The 21,860-nt window shown below is 40.1% G+C and overlaps 1 protein-coding gene across 1 annotated transcript in view; it reads left to right on the top strand.

Moving 5' to 3' along the window:
- The window catches only part of NLE1 (notchless homolog 1), a 39,078-nt gene that overhangs the window by 2,860 nt on the left and 14,358 nt on the right, over positions 1–21,860 (top strand). The window contains exons 6-9 of the mRNA XM_075589604.1: positions 1,938–2,035; positions 4,124–4,316; positions 14,845–14,980; positions 15,999–16,045. Coding sequence (XP_075445719.1) covers positions 1,938–2,035; positions 4,124–4,316; positions 14,845–14,980; positions 15,999–16,045 — 474 coding nt within the window. The remainder of the gene's footprint in view (positions 1–1,937; positions 2,036–4,123; positions 4,317–14,844; positions 14,981–15,998; positions 16,046–21,860) is intronic.

Genomic DNA, 21,860 nt, shown 5'->3' with positions numbered 1-21,860 from the left:
GCTGTGTGCAACCGGGGAGACTATAGAGCCTGTTACAAATGCATTATTTACATCAGTTATGCCCGTATATGACGATTGCAGTACAGTACATTGAAAAAAGGAAGTGCTTCACTTTAAGTACATTTTCGCTTTACATACATGCTCCGGTCCTATTGCGTTCGTTAATGTGGGGTATGCCTGTATGTTTACTTAAGAAAACAACAAAAGGGTAGGGAGTGATCACAGGACCATACTAATTGAATAAAGTGATTGAGTACATAAGTGAGGTAATCAAATGGTGGGTGCAAACTGTGAACTGAAAAGTGAATCGGGGAAAGGGGGAACACAAATTGAATGTGCCCCCTAAAAGAATTCACTTAAATGCACACCAACAGAATATAAAAGTTAACTTTTAATAAATTCCTTAAAACATATATTACCAAAGTAATGTGTAATGTGAATTAAAAATGTATTAAACTGATTTAATACATTTTTAATTCACATTACACATTACTTTGGTAATATATGTTTTAAGGAATTTATTAAAAGTTAACTTTTATATTCTGTTGGTGTGCATTTAAGTGAATTCTTTTAGGGGGCACATTCAATTTGTGTTCCCCCTTTCCCCTTTTTTCTGTATGTTTACTTAGCGGAAATATTTCCTGGAGAGGTCACAGCCATCTTCCCCCCCCTCCCCCCCCCCTTCCCCCTATGCGTCTCCCTCTTTCCTCATCCCTACTGTATGTCTTAATTTAAAAAAAACAATATTTTCAAGGAAGTGTTTAATTAGCCCTTAAGACACATGATTAAAATAGTCTGCAAAGCTCGCTACCATCAGCATAAACAGTTATACATAGAGACTGTGAATATTTGACTTGATTTTGAATCCTGTTTAAATTTGTAATTTAATAAAGTCTCACAGGTAATCTTGTCCATCTCTACCAGTGCCATTATTTTCTTGCATGTCTGCACTTGCAATCTACTGTTGTCATATTACATAGTTGCATAGTAGATGAGGTTGAAAAAAGATGTACGTCCATCAAGTTCAACCCATGCTAAATCTAGACAACAGATACTTTATCCCATATCTATACTTATTGATCCAGAGGAAGGCAAACAAAAAACCCCATTAAGGGGAAAAATTAATTCCTTCCTGACTCCAAGAATTGGCAATCGGATTAATCCCTGGATCAACATCCTTCCCATGTATACTTATTTGGTATATCCCTGTAAACCTTTCCCATCTAAAAAGATGTCCAACCTTTTTTTGAACAAATCTATTGTATCTGCCATCACAGTCTCCATGGGTAATGAATTCCACATTTTAACTGCCCTTGCTGTAAAGAACCCTTTCCTTTGTTGCTGGTGAAATTCATATTACGTATGTTAACCTTGTATCCAGAATGAAAGGTGCAGCCTCTCCCATTGATGAGCAGGACTGAAATTAGCTGCTGACACCCCCTATAACCTTCACCAGTCCTGTGGCGGGGTGGGGGGGGGGAATACTAGACTTTTATAAATCTGTTTGGCCACCTCTAGTCTGCTGCGTCCTGTAATTGTACGTCACATAACTGTCCTGTTTCCGAACTGGAGCAGCTAACCAGAGCGGGAATCTGCCCTGGGAGAGGAGGAGAAAGGCAGAGTGATAATTTGTCTGCAGGCCACTTGCCGGGCCCTTAAAGCCTGGTCATAGCAGCAATTTGTCTCTGACCAGTCAATCCAGGGAAGACCCTGATAGACTGGGAATTGTGTGTATATATCTCTATATATCTATATCTACAGTTGTCACTGCACCAGGTAATTATGCTATTTAGCTATATGTGGGTTTGTGAGACTTATTTTGTCCCACCGATTATAATGAGAGTCCATATTATGTCTTGTTAAACAATTTTGTTCTTGACATTGGTCCAGAGTGCTCAATGTTATGTAACCTTCTCTTTTTTTATTTTCTTTTTTAGATCTTCATCTGGGATCCCAGCACAGGGAAACAGATTGGCAAAACATTAATAGGGCATTCAAAGTGGATAACGTGGCTGTGCTGGGAACCTCTGCACTTGTAAGTAAGCTTCCATTTTACTTCCTTTAGAGCAAAGAAATGCAGATGTGTGATGGTAGATTATTTGGAATTAACGTCTTATCGGGGAACCACACATTAAATGGGAAAGGCTACTTTTACTATTGCCAGGTAGGGTATGAACTACTGTACTTAACACAGTGACATTATATAGAAGGGAGTAGCTAAGGGAATTGAAGCCTCTTCCAAAATTTCCTCTTAACATGTTTATAATGTACGTATTGGTGCTTGCATGAAAATGTCACAGAGTTAACTGTAAAGGGGCAGTTTACATAGCAGATGCAAAGTATTTTCCTATGGGACCCATGGTAGTAAGCACTGAATGGGTTTAACACTCCTGCGTTTTCATTGAGATAGAACAAAAAAAACTTCTGGTCCTCCAGTACAAGGGATTCCTTAGAGCAACTGGAAAATCTTTTTTCCAACGGCCTTTGGACCACCCCACAAGGTTGGAGAATGGCCTGATGCCTTCTGAAGCTGTGCTGCCTCATTGCTAGAAGGGAGAAGAGGAGAGGGAAACATGGACATTGCCAACTGCGGTCAGCGTTTGAGCCACAAGGCAAGGGAGAAGCCCTAAAAATGTCTTGCACCTGCCACAGCACTCTTGTGCTGCCTCCATTCTGGGCCATCGGCATCCCTTTCTTTGAATATCAAAGTTGGCTCTTTATGCCCTCCTTTCCTCCAAATGTCTTCAGGCTTTGGTGAGCCATTTAAATACGAGCTTCTCTCTTTTTCTATTTGTGTTGTCTTACTCTTTGGCTCCTTTCTCTGAGAGCACAAGCCTAATCCTTTAGCCTCTGAAGGTGTGTTGTCAAGCCTTAAAAAGCTCTGTCCAATTCTAAACATTTCTGTTGGGCTAACTGAGGGTATACCCCCATACCCTGTACTGCTATAAGTTGCCTCAGGGATATTGCCTCTTAGTAGACCTATTTTGCTTGTCGTTTTGTGTAACTTTCCCCTCTGCCGTTGTATGTAGCACGATTATTGTAGTTTGTTAACATGGTGGTCCAAGCTATGCTGTATTCGCTAGAAGATCCTTAAGGGATCTTTATATTACTCTCATGGGATTCATATATTACCTGAATACAATTGATTGACTGCCTTATTGCAAATTCATGTTACATGTTCTTGATTGGTAGATTATCCCCTCTTTATTAAGCTATACATCTGGATATACACACAGATTTGGTGTATAGTCTGTATGTAGTAAAATATTTCTATGACTAGGCATATAGATAATACAATAAATATGATAATGCACCTCACATTTGTCTTTGTAATGACGGAACGAGTGACTGGAATTTGGCCCACTAGGTGGGGATTGGGAATTTATCTACATCCACAGTGTATATGTAGATATCTATATCGTTTGGCTTGGGTATACACTGTGACACTATAATTGTTCCTTATAAAGGGCATTCTCCTGCTACAAATCTCTGCTATAGTGAAGTCCAAGTGCCACAGTTTATCTGTACATTGAAAACTACTTCCTCAGGAAAAGAAACAAAATATCCAAAGGGATATTCATAGCTTCTTAAGAAAAATGGCCAAAAGAACAAGGTTGTCCCTGCTATGTCGTGCATCAGCTAAATTGTAGTCCCTTGGGCAAGATACAGCATCAAGGTCTGCCCAACGAATTTCTTGGGAAGTAGAACAAAGATCCAGAAATTTGAATCCAAAAAATCAAGCTGTTTCCCAATGGGAATATCTCAGTGATGGCAAAAACCAAGCAACCTTTCAAAAGTATGAAACCTAGCGCTTACAGATTGTCTGGTCCTGATCTTTCGGTTGGGGAGTCATCTTTCTGGACAATATTCTGGAGTTAAAGCACTACTGGCTGGCTATAATAGAAATTGGGATTGTGTTGCGCTAACCAAGTACTCACAGGAGATTTGGAATTCTCTCTTTTTAGCCTTTTATTGAAATAATGTTTGAAGTCCATTTTATTTCATGTTTGTACGATTATTATTTTTTTGGGGCATTCTGTGTTGATTCCTCTCACTGGAATAATCCTTATAGTTAAGCATAAGTGTCACTTTTTTTTGTGTTCTGTTTGGTTCTTTCTCTCAGGAATGCGGAGTGCCGATACCTTGCCAGTGCCTCCAAGGACTGCAGCATCCGTATCTGGGATACTGTCATGGGCCAGTGCCAGAAGATTCTTACCAGTCACACACACTCGGTGACTGGAGTGAAATGGGGTGGAGATGGCCTGCTTTACTCTTCGTCGCAGGACAGGACAATAAAAGCCTGGAGAGCCCATGATGTAAGTTCACCAGACTCCTGTTTGTGCTCCTGTGTTTTTGTAATCGGGCAGATGGTATATAAACAATATAGTCAGAAGTTGAATGTATCTTGTATATATTTCCAAAAGTATTGGAAGGTATGTCATCTGGTTTTTCCCACTTTAATCATGGTTATTTTTGATGTAGAGGGACTATGCAGCCAACTTTAGACGATGTGCATATATTGTAACAATGTCTATTTTAGATCCTATACAGCAAGGTTTTTATTTTTTTATTTTATTTTTTGAACGGTCCAACAAATGTTTGTCTGTTTATAGTAGGATAATTAACAATCTAAAGTGGTTTTACAAATCATGTCTTTTTATAGATATAATAATCATTTGCATAGAATGTGTTAAAATAACCATATACATCTTTTTGAGCACCCGTATATAACTGTATTAAAAGTGAATATGCTATATAGTAAAGCTTTCTCTGTGAAGATCTGAGATGGCAGAAAAAGTGACTTCCTACCTTTCCTGATTTCTAGGGGCAATATGTTTTTTACAGATCTCTGTATCAAAAATCCCAATCAATAAGGTACAGGCGCATAAAATCTATGAATAGCTAAAATTTCCTAAAACTCCTGCCTGAAATAGAAGAATATCCTAAATGAATCCCTCAATCTATTGGTATCGGGTAGGGTTCGTGTACTTGCAGTACATATGAGTATATTCTTACTCTATAACAGGGCTGCACAACATACGGCCCATGGGCCGCATGCGGCCCGCCTGGCCTCTCTGTGTGGCCCGCAGTGACTCCGGCCGAGCGCCAGTTAATTAATTAATTAAATAAATTTAAAAAAAAAAATGTTTTTTTAAAGTTTAAAAAAATGCCCCCCCCGGGTTTTGCAGTGAGTGGGGGCAGAAGCAGCATGAGGAGGATGCAGGATGCCGGGGAGGTCAGAGCATGCCGGGGGCGGGGCTTAGTACCGGGGAGAGAGGATGTGCTGATCTAAAAGAGGTGTGTGTGTGTGTGTGTGTGAGAAAAACGGGCTGGTGCAGAGGTGGGGGTGTGTGAAAAACGGGCTGGTGCAGAGGTGAGGGGTGGGCTGCTGACATGTGAGGGGGGGTGGGCTGCTGACATGTGAGGGGGGTGGGCTGCTGACATGTGAGGGGGGGGTGGGCTGCTGACATGTGAGGGGGGGGGTGGGCTGCTGACATGTGAGGGGGGGGTGGGCTGCTGACATGTGAGGGGGGGTGGGCTGCTGACATGTGAGGGGGGGGTGGGCTGCTGACATGTGAGGGGGGGTGGGCTGCTGACATGTGAGGGGGGGTGGGCTGCTGACATGTGAGGGGGGGGTGGGCTGCTGACATGTGAGGGGGGGGTGGGCTGCTGACATGTGAGGGGGGGGTGGGCTGCTGACATGTGAGGGGGGGGGTGGGCTGCTGGCATGTGAGGGCTGGGTGGGCTGCTGGCATGTGAGGGGTGGGTGGGCTGCTGACATGTGAGGGGTGGGTGGGCTGCTGACATGTGAGGTGCAGGGGGGGTATGATGTGAGTTGCAGGGGGGGAGAGTGTCATATTGAGAGGAGGGGGAGAGAGTGTCATTTAGGGGAGGGGGAGAGTGTCATATTGAAGAGAGGGAGAGAGAGTGTGTCATATTGAGGAGAGAGAGTGTCATATTGAGGGGAGGGGGAGAGTGTGTCATATTGAGGGGAGGGGGAGTGTGTCATATTGAGGGGAGGGGGAGAGTGTCATATTGAGGGGAGGGAGAGAGAGTGCCATATTGAGGGGAGGGGAAGAGTGTCATATTGAGGGGAGGGGGAGAGTCATATTGAGGGGAGGGGGAGAGAGTCATATTGAGGGGAGGGAGAGAGTGTCATATTGAGGGGAAGGAGAGGGAGAGAGAGAGTGTCATATTGAGGGGAGGGAGAGAGAGTGTCATATTGAGGGGAGGGGGAGAGAGTCATATTGAGGGGAGGGAGAGTGTGTCATATTGAGGGGAAGGAGAGGGAGAGAGTGTCATATTGAGGGGAGGGAGGGGGAGAGTCAGCTTGAGGGGAGGGGGAGAGTCATATTGAGGGGAGGGGGAGAGTCATATTGAGGGGAGGGGGAGAGTGTCATATTGAGGGGAGGGGGAGAGTGTCATATTGAGGGGAGGGGGAGAGAGTCATATTGAGGAGAGGGAGAGTCATATTGAGGGGAGGGAGAGTCATATTGAGGGGAGGGAGAGAGAGAGTGTCATATTGAGGGGAGGGAGAGAGTGTCATATTGAGGGGAGGGAGGGAGAGTGTCATATTGAGGGGAGGGGGAGAGAGTCATATTGAGGGGAGGGGGAGAGTCACATTGAGGGGAGGGAGAGAGAGAGTGTCATATTGAGGGGAGGGAGAGAGAGTGTCATATTGAGGGGAGGGAGAGAGAGTGTCATATTGAGGGGAGGGAGAGAGTGTCATATTGAGGGGAGGGAGAGAGTGTCATATTGAGGGGAGGGGGAGAGAGTGTCATATTGAGGGGAGGGGGAGAGAGTGTCATATTGAGGGGAGGGGGAGAGAGTGTCATATTGAGGGGAGGGGGAGAGAGTGTCATATTGAGGGGAGGGGGAGAGTCATTGAGAGGAGGGAGAGAGGGTGTGATTTAGGGGAGGGGGAGAGAGTTGTTATATTGAGGGAAGAGAGACATGGGGGGGCTGCTGACATGGAATGGGCTGGGGGGATGTGGAGGGGGTATTGGGTTTTTGATGTGGAGGGGTGGTATTGTGTGGGTGAGGGGGAGAGATGGGGGTATGAGAGATAGATGGGGAGTATCATAAAGGTTGATAGTGAGGGGTTCTGGGGGAGATGATGATGATGATGATGGAGAGGTGCTGGAGGAGAGATGATGATGATGATGATGATGATTTAACCCGTGCGGCCCAAATTTTTTTTCCTTGGAACAGTTCGGCCCTTCTCACTTTACGAGTTGGGCAGGCCTGCTCTATAACAAATCTGAAACCTACTGAACTTTGGGGGCTAAGGTTAGATAGTGAGTATCAAATACCTTGATGTATAGGGTATTTGAGGGATCATCCAGGTATAGTTAAAATAACTTTAATACAACCAATAAAAAAACACACTCAAATAGTAAAAAAAATAATATACAAAGGAGGGTATGGGGGTAGGCGACTTATCAGACACCCTACTAATTGTGTATGTAAAGTATATTGTGTAGCGTAATGTGCAATAATGTATACCTGCCAGACAAATGCCTTAGTTATCCCAGGGTAGTGTAAATACCGATAAAAACACTATTGTAGGCAAAAGATCTTTGCTCTAGGCAACAAGTAAGCCCTATAGGATAGGCTTGAACAAAGTAGCAAGGTATTGGGGATATGAATACATCTGCCTGTACAAGAGACAGTACATAGCAGATGATTCTGATTGCCCCACTTGCAATTGCCGGCTACTAGATGTAATAAAAGCAGTATTATGATGTAGTACAAGCTTTTAAGTCATGAGGCAATACTCAAAGCTATGCCAGACAGCAGAGTTAGTTTGCGTGTGCTCACGCTGTAAAACTGATACAACTGCTGCTTCCCCTCCCTCATGCAGTCAGTACCAGGCAGCTGTTTCGCCCACAACTTGGCTTCTTCCGGGGTTACCTTAGTGCACAGCTCTGTGTGGTTAAGAAGGCTAACGTTGTCATGGTAACGTGCACCTCCCGTCCCATTTTAACTGAGCATGCGTTCAAAAGGTAAGTGCTGCATATGTGGATGTAATTAAACACCTTTTTCTCCTGATTACAATCCTTTTTAGTAACTTGTTGTAGCACCCCGAGAGAAAACATCAAAAATATTGTGCTTCATGATGCATATTGAACAAAAGTACCTGAGAGTATTTAAGAAATGAAAACATACAGTGAAAAATCCAGTAAAAAATTGGACAGTAAAACCACAAAAAGTAAAAAAAAAAAAACAACACACCCAGCTCTAACATAATGCTGTAAGAGGTACTCAAAAGGACAAATATACTTGATGACGTGCTCCTAATCTGGAATGGCACGAGACAACACCTTGATAGCTTCATCAGTACCCTCAATAATAACACACATAATTTGAAGTTAACCTTTGAAGTCAGTACCGAGAGTATTAACTTCTTGGATCTTACCATTTCAAAAAAAGTGGATGGAACTTTGAGTACTTCTACCTACAGGAAAAGTACGGCAACAAATAACTACTTGCAAGCCGACAGTCACCACCCAGAACCCCCCAAAAAGGGGATCCCGGTGGGTCAGTACATACGTCTCAGACGCAATTGCACTGATGCAGCATTCAAATTGGAAGCGGATAAGATGAAGGAAAGGTTTCTTAAACGAGGTTACACAGTCATATAAACTCCTTAAAAGGGCGTATCAAAGGGCATTTGGTACTTCAAGAGAAATGTTGCTACAGACCAAATTACATACACAAGAAGATGCTAAAATCATCCTGTTTGTAGGCACTTACAACGAACTATGGAAAGAAATCAAAAATAGTATAAAAAAAAAACACTGGCATATCCTACAAAATGATGAGGACTTAAAGGATATAGTGAATGATCAACCATCCCTAGTATGGAAACAGGCCAGAAACATCCAAGATAAAATCGTACATAGCCATTTCCAGAAAAGGAATAGCCAAACAAATTGGCTAGTTGATCAAAATAGGGGGTCCTACAAATGTGGATCATGTAAGGCCTGCCAATATATGACTAAGAGTAAGGTATTCACAAACTGACCATTCAAAAACATACCATCAATTTACAAATTGTAAAACAGCGGGGGTCATCTACATGGCAACGTGTATACGTGGACTCAAATATATTGGGAAAATAAGACGGCAACTCAGACGTATGATTCTGGAATATGTGGGGTCGATTAGAAATAACCTCGACACCCCCATTTCCAGACATGTCCGCCAACAACATCAGGGTAACATCAAGGTCTAGATCGTCTGAAATCAAGCATCAGACGAGGGGACTGGGACACTAAATTACTACAGAGAGAGGCAAAATGTTTTTTTAACCTGCAAACCCTGTCACCCAATGGGTTAAATGAAGGGTTTATGTATGCACCTTTCATTACATGAAAATAGTTGCAGATATGGTACATAGACCTAGAAACTAGGTACAACAAAGCTAAAAATATCAGACACAGATCTATAACTGGTAGAATTACTAGGTTCTATGTATGCTTGCAGTAATGAAAGATAGTTTTATTAGGTCTATACAGTCTCCAACAATGTATAAGCATGCTCCACTCTGGGGCTCTCACTGTGAAGAACCAACATCACAATACATCCCAGACCCACTTTATATAAGTGATCCACTGAATGAAGAATCTTCCACTAATCAATGTATACCCACCAGCAATTTCTGATCAAGTATATTTGTCCTTTTGAGTACCTCTTACAGCATTATGTTAGAGCTGGGTGTGTTGTATGTTGTTTTACTTTTTGTCATTTTACTGTGGTTTCCCCCCCACCCCCCCCCCCTGGATTTTTCACTGTGTTTTCATTTCTTAAATACTCTTTGGTACTATTGTTCACTATGCATCATCAAACACAGTATTTTTGATATTTTTTTCTCGGAATGCTACAACAAGTTACTAGAAAGTATTGTAATCAGGAGAAAAAGGTTTTTATAATTACATCCACATATGCAGCACTTTCCGTTTTGAACGCATGCTCAGTTAAAATGGAATGGGAGGTGCACGTTACCATGACAACATTGGCCTTCTTAACAACACGGAGCTGTGCACTAAGGTAACCCCGGAAGAAGCCAAGTTCTGGGCGAAACAGCTGTCGGGTACTGACTGCAGGAGGGAGGGGAAGCAGCAGTTGTATCAGTTTTACAGCTGTCTGGCAAAGCTTTGAGTATTGCCTCTCATGACTTAATAGCAGTATTATGATGTAGTACAAGCTTTTATTACATCTAGTAGCAGGCAATAGCAAGTTGGGCAATCAGAATCATCTGCTATATACTCTCTTGTACAGGCAGATGTATTCATACCCCAATACCTTGCTACTTTGTCAAAGCTCTGTGAGTTTATAGCTTTTATATAGCTAATGGTAAACTTGTATCCACACATTACGTAGATTATCTCTCTGTCTGGGTTATACAGTTTATGTATATTTTGAGGAGCATGGTCCTAGGGGCAATTAGAATCACCTATGTCAGTATACACAGACAGGTTGATTCATACCCCATTTTGGACAGGGATACTTACTCCTAGATTATAAGTGCCTATTACAACGTATTTATTACACCAATGAGGGTTTTGGCAATCTAAAGAAGTCTGCCCATCAGCTCCTCATTATTTCAAATATATATTTGGTTTTCACCCTGGTATTCTACCAAGCGTTTTGTTTGTATACCATATAACCCTTACCAGGTCTGCCAACTATGACGATATTCAAACCTATCCTATAGGGCTTACTTGTTGCCTAGAGCAAAGATCTTTTGCCTACAATAGTGTATTTATCTGTATTTACACTACCCTGGGATTACTAAGGCATTTGTCTGGCAGGTATACATTATTGCAAATTACGCTACACAATATACTTTACATACACAATTAGTAGGGTGTCTGATAAGTCGCCTACCCCCATACCCTCCTTTGTATATTATTTTTTTTACTATTTGAGTGTGTTTTTTTTATTGGTTGTATTAAAGTTATTTTAACTATACCTGGATGATCCCTCAAATACCCTATACATCAAGGTATTTGATACTCACTATCTAACCTTAGCCTCCAGAGTTCAGTAGGTTTCAGATTTGTTATAGAGTAAGAATATACTCATATGTACTGCAAGTACATGAACCCTACCCGATACCAATAGATTGAGGGATTAATTTAGGTGTGCAACCCCAAACGATATTCTTCTATTTCCCTCCCCTTTCCCCCATCAATGTATATTTGCAACTTCCTAGGAAGTCCATTATCCTAGATAGCACCCTTCAGGTAGAACAAGCACATTCTCTTCTCTGTTCACTCCTGCCTGAGCCATATATGTCTGTCGTTCCGCAATGGGGAAATTAAGCGGTGTGCTTTTCATGTCATATCGTTCCATTGCAATGATACATCATTGATTAATTTAATCGTACTTTGGAGTAAACATACAATGTCCAAATATGTTCAATGTGTCACTGCAGTTCAAACTTTTAATAAGGTTATCAACACTGGTCAGGTACGTTTATAAAAAGCTGCTATCCGTGGTAGTCTTTAATAATTTAATAATGCCACTATGATGCAATATATACTTAATCCCTAGGTTGATGTTTGTGTTCAAACAAGTTCTATTTTGTCACTGAAGTTCCAGATGTTCTGGGTTAGGAAAAGATGGGCTCTGGGTTTCTGTTGGATGTCTCTTTTGGAAGTCTTGTGCATTACACCACCTGGTTTTTCAGTGGAGAGCAGAAGGCATGCATATGAGAGTTTAGAATATGCCTAGTACAATACTGAGCGTACAACGTATCTGAATATGTTTAATATCGTAAAGCTTTTACATTTTTTAAAACAAATGCTGATCTTTGAGGTGTGGTTTAACAGCAAACCATAAGAATGTAATAATTACTGATTTGTGGGCCCTCACATGGTGGCAAGTACTGGAAGCTTCGACTTGAGTGCAAAAGTGAAAGCTTATTCTTACAAATGCACTTTGATCAAGCAAGGTGTCATGATTTCTGACCCCCCTCCATTTTTGTCACTCTGCCCCTCTTCTCTAGCACTTTCTGTAACCCCCAATTCGTACACCTCATCACTTTGAATTCTCCTTTTTAGTCTTCTGGTCCCATGGTTGATGAGACAATGCTCAGTTTACAATAATCTGTTAAGGATGAAAGTAAATTAGACAGTTGATCTATTTCCTGTTTCAGTTGTTTTGCAACTCTTTTGTCGTTCAGCTGATTTAAACAGTCACATGTAGATTGTAAAGAAGTACAGCGGTGCTGAACCAGGAGAAAACACAATTAATCACCCTTAAGCAATGCTGACGGTGTGGTGGCATCAGTGAGCTGAATTAATACTTGGCTGTATAGGTGCTGCCGGTAGCAGTAGCATCCCCGACTGGGTGAATAATATGGAGGTTTACATCTCCCGCAGCAGCGGCTTCCTATTGGTTTGTGTGACACATAATTTTAACCTCCATGAAGAACGAGCAGCACCTTACAGGGGAGGTAAAGATCTCAAGTCGCGGCCAAATGTCTCATTCCGAGGATCTCTGGATGCATATCCCACAGCTGAAATTAATGCGATTCGGCTCTGGAGACCACCTGCTTTTAAGATAAAAAAAAATTTTTACTTTTGCAGAAGGCAGTCTTGCATAGCAGACAAAAAAATAATAGTTAATCGGCATATCAATGTTACATAGTTACAGTTATATAGTAGATGAGGTTGAAAAAAGACATGCGTCCATCAAGTTCAACCTATAAATTTAGATGAGATACTTTATCAGTTTATTAATTTAGAGGAAGGCAAACAGAAAACCCCAGTGAAATATCATCTAATGATCTCTTGTAAGGGAAAAATACATTCCTTCCTGACTCCAAAAATTGACAATCAGATTACTTCCTGAATCAACATCCTTCCCATGTTTACTTATTTGGTATATCCCTGTATACCTTTCCTTTCTAAAAAGATGTCCAACCTTTTTTTGAACAAAATTTATTGTATTTGCCATCAGTCTCCATGGGTTATGTTTTCCACATATTAGCTACCCTTGCTGTAAAGAACCCTTTCCTTTGTTGCTGGTAAAATATCCTTTCCTCCAATCTTAAGGGATGACCCTGAGTCCTTTTTGTACTGCCCTTGGGATGAATAGTTCTTTTGATAGCTCATTGTACTGTCCCCGAATGTATATAGTTATCATATAACCTCTAAGACGCCTCTTTTCTAATGTAAACAAATCTAATTTAGCTAGCCTTTCCTTATAAATCAGATTATCGATCCCCTTTATTAATTTTGTAATTTAATTTTTCTCTGCACTTTCTCTAGTTCACAATATCTTTTCTAAGCAGTGGTGTCCAATTGTGCTCCATATTCAAGGTGTGGTCTTACTAATGCTTTACAAAGGGGCATAATTATGTTTACTTCCCTTCCATCCATTGCCCGTTTAATGCAAAATAAGATCTTGTTTGCCTTTGCAGCTACTGCATGACTTTGGGAACTATTGCTAAGCCTGCTGTCTAATTACAGATATGATCCAGAGAGGACCAGAAAAGAATCCCCAAAGAAACAAAAGCACTCATGCCAAATAAAGTAGAGTTAGATAACAATGATCTGACAGGTTCAAATTACCTGCATTACAATGTATATAGGGATTAAGTAACCCTTTGAGTCCCACCAGGTCCGATCAGAAAAATAATAAATTTTTATTTAGTTAATTATTTAAAAACACAAACATAACATTCATACTTTTAAAATCCCTCAAAACGGAGGTGGCTATTGTGATCAACAATTGTATCAGGAATATACCGATATACTGACCCACGATACAGTTCAGTTATATGTGACAAGTAACTACAGGTTGTATCCATTACAATTAACTCAATACATTGACTGTATATACGAACTGGACACAGTGGTACTGATATTCAAATTTGTATGCAGCACAGATAATAGAGTTTACCAGCTGCACACTATATAAAGATATACAGCCTGTTGTTTATTTACAACCTAGGGGATTATTTAAGGATCTCATTACTAGTTCGGTAAACAATAGATTATACCGACAGAGATGTCTGTGAGTCAACAGGACATACGTTAACTTGGGTATATTCCTGATACAATTGTTGATCACAATAGCCACCTCCGTTTTGAGGGATTTTAAAAGTATGAATGTTATGTTTGTGTTTTTAAATAATTAACTAAATAAAAATTTATTATTTTTCTGATCGGACCTGGTGGGACTCAAAGGGTTACTTAATCCCTATATACATTGTAATGCAGGTAATTTGAACCTGTCAGATATCAAGAATATCAAGGATTCCCCCAATTTATCCCAATTTAATTTGTAAATTGCCTGTTTATTCTTGCTTTCCAAATGCAAAACCTTACATTTTTCTGTATTAAACCTCATCTGCCATTTACCTGCCCACGTTTCCAGTTTATCCAAGTCTTTTTGGAGAGAAATTACATCCTGCTCTGATTCTACTACCTTACACAATTTTTTGTCAGCAGCAAAGATTGAGACTTTGCTCTCTATGCCAATCTTAAGGTCATTAATAAACAAGTTAAAAAGCAGGGGTCCCAGTACCAATCCCTGAGGTACTCAAATTACAACATTAGCCCAACCTGAAAACGTTCCATTTATGACATGTAAATGACTAACTCAAAAAAGATTTAAATCATGCTTACATTTTAATTATTTATTTATGCTGTAAAAAATGAAAGTTATTGTGAAATACTTACCTTGTCAGACTGTTATTGCCTTCCACTTTAAGCTGTTTGGCTAATAAACACATCACCATTTAAATGTAATAAAGTAGCTAAGCCAGTACTGTTTTCTGCCTGTGCTCCTATTCTGCCAGTCACAGTTTGTCTCGTTCTGTTGCAGGGAGTTCTGTGTCGCACATTGCAAGGCCATGCGCACTGGGTTAACACTATGGCACTCAGCACAGACTACGTGCTCCGCACAGGGGCCTTTAATCCAGCTGATGCCTCCATCAACCCACAGGACATGAGCGGTTCTTGTAAGTGAATTTCACGTCAAGTACTGTAGTAGTCACCCTCTGGGAATAGATAGAGTATAAAAGCCACTTCAAAACACAGTTTTTTGGACAGGACATTAACCCTTGAAATAAAACTGTAGGTCAAATTATAGTGTTGCCTTATAATTATATGTTGTTACAGTATATGTTTATATTGTACTGACTTTAGCACTTTAACTTTTTGATCTGGGGGCATCTACTTGAGAGGCTATCACCTTTTAATTATTAGATTTGTCTCCACCGCAATCCAGTCCTGATCCCTGGGTGAAATTAAAACCTCTTGTAACCAGTAGGTCTTCATAGAGGGAGAGAAATATCTTTAAAAAAAATAACAAAAAGTGTGTGTGTGTGTGTGTGTGTGTGTGTGTGTGTGTGTGTGTGTGTGTGTGTGTGTGTGTGTGTGTGTGTGCGTGCGCGTGCGTGCGCATTTTAAGTGAAACTTCTTTGTCTCTTGTCACTGTTTTGTCACAGAAATTGTATTTGTCATGGTAATTTTAATTAAAAATCAAAACACAATTTCAGTGCATAAAAGTTTGACTTATAATGCGTGTTTTAGCTATTTGTACTTCTATATTTAAAGTAACTGAATTCCTCGTGTGTGTGTGTATGTCAGGTGCTGGGGTGGAGAGTGCGCTCAGCATGTCCTCCAGGTTCTCAAAGCGCTCCCTCCCCCTGCCAAGAGTGATGTCACTTCCGTCACCACTGACTGACGTCTCCAATCAACTACATTCACGCCGCTAAAGAAGTTTCACTTCAAAAATAAAAAAAATCCTGATCTGTGAGCTTTAATGTGGATTGGCAACTGTTTCAACCAATTTAATCATGGCGCATTGGTTCAAATTGAACCATTCCTGTTTTTTCGCATTACTTTGGGGCTAAGTTATTGCCAACTTTACTCAAATTCAGGACTGTTTTAATCTGAGTGCAAAATATATTTAGTCTATAATTTCAATTTAAAAATTAACTTGGATAACGTATTGTTTACTTTGTCCCAACCCAGTGGAAGACCTGAAGGAGAAAGCTTTGCAGCGATACAATCAAGTCCGGGTATGTCTGAGAGGATCAACTTTCTTTTATCTTGCTTTTGCATTTCCTCTATCAAAGACTTAATCATTTTTGGTGTTCTTAATGCTTTTTAGACAGTTAAACCCCTGTAAGCTCTGAAAACGGGAGTCAGACAAGTCAAATATATAGTAAAAACATTATATGTTCTTGCCCTAATATTCATTGCTGTCCTTGTCTGGTATTGAATGTGTTAATGGTGCTCTCCGTACACAATTCACACTGACGTACACCAACACACTGATGCACACAGATATTGAAATATACATTGATATTTACATTTTCCCAATGTATGCGCGTACATTGGGAAAATGTAAATATCAATGTACTGTATATTTCAGTCTCTTTAGATTATTACCATCTTTGTATGTGAATCAGTATCTGTGTGCATCAGTGTCATTTTTATATTTAACAGTGTTTAAAGATACACACAGACCTATACTGCTGAAATTTGAAGCCTGATTATTTTATTTTACGCTTTTTGATCTTGGGGAGCATAGTGCAGATAAGTGGGTATAACTTTTTGAAGGGGACAGTTCTAAAATTAATCGGAAAAATTAAGCGCTAACTCTATTAAATATAAAAATACACAAATCTAAAAATAGATCAGTGATATAGAACCGTGGTACATATGAATATAAAAAATATATGTAAAAATTATACCATGTAAAATGGTATATAGTCAAGGTAGAAAAACTCCGGTTCAGAGTCGTTTCAAGGGAACAGTATCAAGTCCAGCTGCCGGAGTCCTAAAAAGAGGGATTTCCACGTCCCTCCCAGAAACTGTAATTCACAAAAGATGGACGTCCTCTGGAGCATTGACTGGATGAATGCGATGAAATATATAGAAAAGGGAGAAAAGACATCTGTGTAACTCCGTACATATACCAATGCTGGCTGCGTAGGTCTGAGAAACACTTGCATAAAATAAAGTATAGATGGTATCTCGTTAGAAATGGATATAGGGAAACGAATCTTCCAAATCTTTCATCAAATTGGACAGTACTCAACTGCATCTGTGAGTCAGGTCACTTGTAATTTCCCTGAAGAACAGAGAAAAAACCGGCACTGTTGCTCAGGGAGGGCAAAAAAAAGAGTAATTAAGCCAAGGAGAGGTTTGATCCTTAAAAATATATATTTAATGGAGCCAGCATACAGATACAGCTACATAACTGGGTACACAGGACCCCCACCAACACGTTTCGAGCAGAGCTCTTTATCAAGGTGACTGATATCTATACTCACCAGTCTGCTTTAAATACCCCCTAACATCGTGCTGGCATCCATTCGCAAATCACTTCCTGGAACTCCCACGGAGTGACACATGCGGAGTGACGTCAGCACGTTTCTTTACAATTTCACAACCTTATTAACAAAATTCACAAGAACAATGAGAGGTTAAAAAAACATATACTATACATAAAAACAACATAGCAGCATTTGATATCATTTCTGATATAGGAGAAACAAACACAATTTATATTTAAAAAAGAACTTTCATAAAGCAATGAAAATCTCCATTAAAAGAAAAGAATTCATCTTAAACAGTGGTTGAGCTTTGATGTTTTTGTAAAGGGATAGAATTTATTTAAACTCCATGACACTCAACCTCTAAGGTGTCCACTGCATAAGGTAAATTTAAAGAAGTGTAATGAACTGTATTTAAGGGAGTGAAACCTGGTTCCATTGTTTGATTATACCAATAAATGTTATGATCTTGAAATTTATAAATGATTGACATTTATTGTATTATTTATACGTATTTATATCTTAAAGATTAAAAATTGAGAGAATCCTTTGATTTGACCAATAAATTCATAAAGGTTCTAGAGGAGTTGACAATATGTGAAAATACACAGATGTGAAAAAAAGATGTGAATAAACACATACATTGGTTCAGAAAAGGAGGGGGGGGGCTTAAAAATGAAGTAATTTCCCAGCTGTTTTTACCTATCACCAATTGAGTGATACAATTTGCTTTGCAGGTAATTTATATCGTCAGATAATCATAATAATAAGAATTATCTGAAGAGATAAATTACCTGCAATGCAAATTGTATAGTTTGTCTCTTTCACTTGAAGTGATGGATCACTTGCAATTTCCCAGCTGTTTATTACCTGACTCCCAGATGCAGTTGAGTACTGTCCAATTTGATGGAAAATTTGTGTCCCTATATCCATTTGTAATGAGATACCATCTATACTGTATTTTATGTAAGTGTTTCTCACACCTGTAAAGTGAGAAGGGCCGAAAAGCTCCAAGGAAAACAGATTCGGGCCGCGCGGGTAAAACAGCATTTATTATTCAAAATAATACATTTATTTACCATGTTTACTTGAAACAAAATTACATTTAAAATACTTTAATTCAAATTAACTAATTTCCTAATCATCTCAAACTTAATGAGGTATTACACCTCTTTATAGCAACAAGCTTGTTGTATTCCGTGGTCATATTTGTAGTAGACGTCTTCAAAATGTCTTCCAAATTGTCATTAGTCAGACAAGAACATTGTTTTTGTTCAAATTCATGATAGAGAACGTTTGTTCACAAATGTAGGTACTGCCAAAAATGCTGAACGTTTTCATTGCAGCGTCAATAAGATTTTGGTACTTTTCACTGTCCATACTCCTGTAGAATTCCTACAGACTGCCTTCTCTGTGCTTATTTCTGTACTCCGTCGAACACTGAAGATCAATAACGTTCAACTGCAATTGGAATGGCAATTCTGCTGGATCCACTGAAAAGGGATCTTCAATCATCTTCAATTGAATGTCTTCTTCTTTAGACAAAGTGAGTCTTCTGTCAAATTCTTCAGACAATCCATTTTCATAGCATATTTTTCTCCTAGCTCGGTGTGCTTGTGCTGAGGGATATGCTGTGCACAAGGGGGAAAGTGACACATTTCACCTTTCAACAGCTGACTTCTGAAAAGCTTCAATTTAATTTGGAAAGCCTTCACTGCTAAAGCAACGAAACGCTGGAGCACTCGTCATCGACTCAACCACCTAACATCCGTATGGTAAAGTAGGTCGCTGCACTCGGCGTCTACCTCTTCCAGAAAAGCTCGGAATGTCCTATGTTTCAGTCCTCTAGAACGGAGGTAGTTAACAATAGAAAGTACCACTGACATTACATAATCAGACTTCAAAACTTTGCTACACAGAACCTGAAGATGTATTATACAGTGATGTTTGGTTATTTGTCTACCGATAAATTGTTCAATAAGAGTAACCGCTCCAACATGTTTTCCGCACATTGCCAGTGCACCATCAGTACAAATGGCCACCAAGTTTGCAAAACCTATTCCCAACTTATCATCCATGCACTTTATTACTTCAGTGGATATTTCTTTTCCGGTTGTCCGGCCTGTCATGGAGCACATACCAACAAGCTCTTCAGTAATTTCAAAGTTTCTATCAACACCTCGAATAAAAATAAGAAGTTGAGCCGTGTCCTTTAAATCTGTACTTTCGTCCATTGCTAGAGAGTCAAGGCGGAATTCACTGGCTTTCTGCTTCAACTGATCAGTAAGATTGGTGGAAATGTCCGCTATCCTTCTCTGTACAGTCATGCGTGATAGACTGACATTCTCAAACGTTCCCCTCTTTTCTGGACTAAACCCAGAAACAGCAATTAACATGAATTTCTTTATAAAGTCACCCTCCGTAAAAACTTTTTTCAGCAGCAGCAATTTCCCTCAATTTCCAAGCTGACCTTGGTGGCCGCCTCGCTCTCGGTGTTCACTTTCTTGAAAATCTGTTGTTCTGCATCAAGACGTTTCACAAAATGTGCTGCTTTAATTTTCTTTTCATGTGCGTCCAAATTGGCGACTTCGTGATGTTTAGTCTCAAAGTGGCGCCGAATATTGTATTCCTTGGGAACGGCTACCTTTTGTTTGGAATAGGAAATAGGAAAGAATCATCGATGATGATAATTTATATCGTCACAATGTAGTCTAATTTCAAACAGAATTGTATAGAAAATTATACATTTCTTTTTTTTTAAAGCCTATCACAGCCCTTTTCAGCAGACCCCCCCCTGCATCATCTCACCCAGCCCATTTCAGCAGTCCCCCTCATGAATGACCCCCCCCCATGCTTACCTGATGGCGGCAGTAGAGATGGCAGAAGGGTGAATCGCGAGGTAAAGAAGCGTGTTCTAGCAACAGACCCCGGAAGTTCCGTATCGCGCTACACTACCAGAGCGCGTCACCCTGCTGGAGCGGGCTCAGGGGTGAGCGCGCGGTCACAGTCGCACTGACACTGCTGGAGCATGCGCCTACTTAATGCTGGAGCGCGCTCCTTCCTTCCCTACCAGGGAAGTGGGGTGGAGGGGGCCGTCGCGGGCCGCACAGGGTGTGCGGCCCGCGGGCCGTATGTTGTGCAGGCTTGTCATAGACCTACGCAGCCAGCATTGTTATATGTACGGAGTTACACCGCTGTCTTTTCTTCCTTATCTATATATTTCATCGCATTCATCCGGTCCAAGCGCCAGTGGACATTCATCTTTTGTGCTTGACAGTTATAAAATAAATCTTTTTATTATTTTTCAAAGAAAAAAACAAAAGCACCACACCTGCTTTAAAGCTGCAGTTCAGTCAATATCCTGCATGTGTGTTTTTTTTTTTAATAAATCAGTTCTGTAGTAAGAAAAAATACTTTTAGCATTTTCTGTTTTTAAAAAAACAACTTTGAAAGACCAATTTTCTTGTATTCTATTTTAGCAGCCATTTGCTAAGGCACTGCCCCTTCATGTCCTGTCACAAGCCCTGGCACACCCCTTTGTCAGCCCTGCCCTCCCTCTAGCACATGTCAGTGCAGGAGTGCTCATGAATTCTCATGAAGCTCATGAGCTTCCACTGACAGACAAGCAGATTATAAACAAATCCCAGCTTTTAATATGTCACCAAATTTCGACCTATCAATACATGGAGAACGAATTGACCTGCAGCTTTACAGTTCTTTAGGTAATTAGAGATTGCACACATGAAACTATTGAAGTAAAAAAATAAATGTAAAAAAAAAAAAAAAGACTGAACTGCAGCTTTAAGGAGAGAAACTTATTGAAAACATTTGAAACACAAAATCATGATATTCCTTATGGTTTTCTTTTAAACGCTGTTCATTAAGGGACCATATGATCCAAAATATTGTCAGTGCTGACATTTGTGATTGGGTTTAACTCTGTCACAAAACAAGTTGCAGTAGAAGGCTTCACAATTCCTTTCAGTGACTCGGGCCTAAACACTGCTGTCACGGCCCTATTTAATTGTATGTGTTTTAGTAGAAAAGGGCATAGAATACAGTACCAGAATGTCCTTATTTACAAACCTGCACAACCGTTACCTCCCAGGATAAATATAAAACCTTTCAAAGAACCCCTTTCCAACATTAGCAGGCTGGTCTAAAATATGATCCCCATACCACTCTTGCATTAATGGAGTTTGTTTCCTGAATGAAAAGGTTTCAAACTACTGTATGTTTGGGAAATGTTATGTAACTAACTTGAATTAAATAGTACACTGATATAAAATACTCTTCCTGCCGACATACTACACATAACGGCACAATCTGTGATGCTCTTTTTCAATCAAACCCATTTTTCGTGAATGTTATTAGTTAACAACTTCTTTGGACCCTTTCAGTGTGAGATGGGTAGGCAGATTATTGGAGATAAGGAAAAAGCAGTGGTATTAAACACATTCTTTGCCTCTGTGTTTACCAGGGAAGAATCAAGTTCAATAGTAGTGCCGCAGGAGGAAGCCACAACCTCCATATTAATGAACAATTGGTTAAC

This window comes from Ascaphus truei, chromosome 3 (genome assembly GCF_040206685.1).
Source record: "Ascaphus truei isolate aAscTru1 chromosome 3, aAscTru1.hap1, whole genome shotgun sequence".
Lineage (NCBI taxonomy): Eukaryota > Metazoa > Chordata > Amphibia > Anura > Ascaphidae > Ascaphus > Ascaphus truei.
Note: the sequence above shows the minus strand (reverse complement) of the source record. Positions and strands in the feature narration are given on the sequence as shown.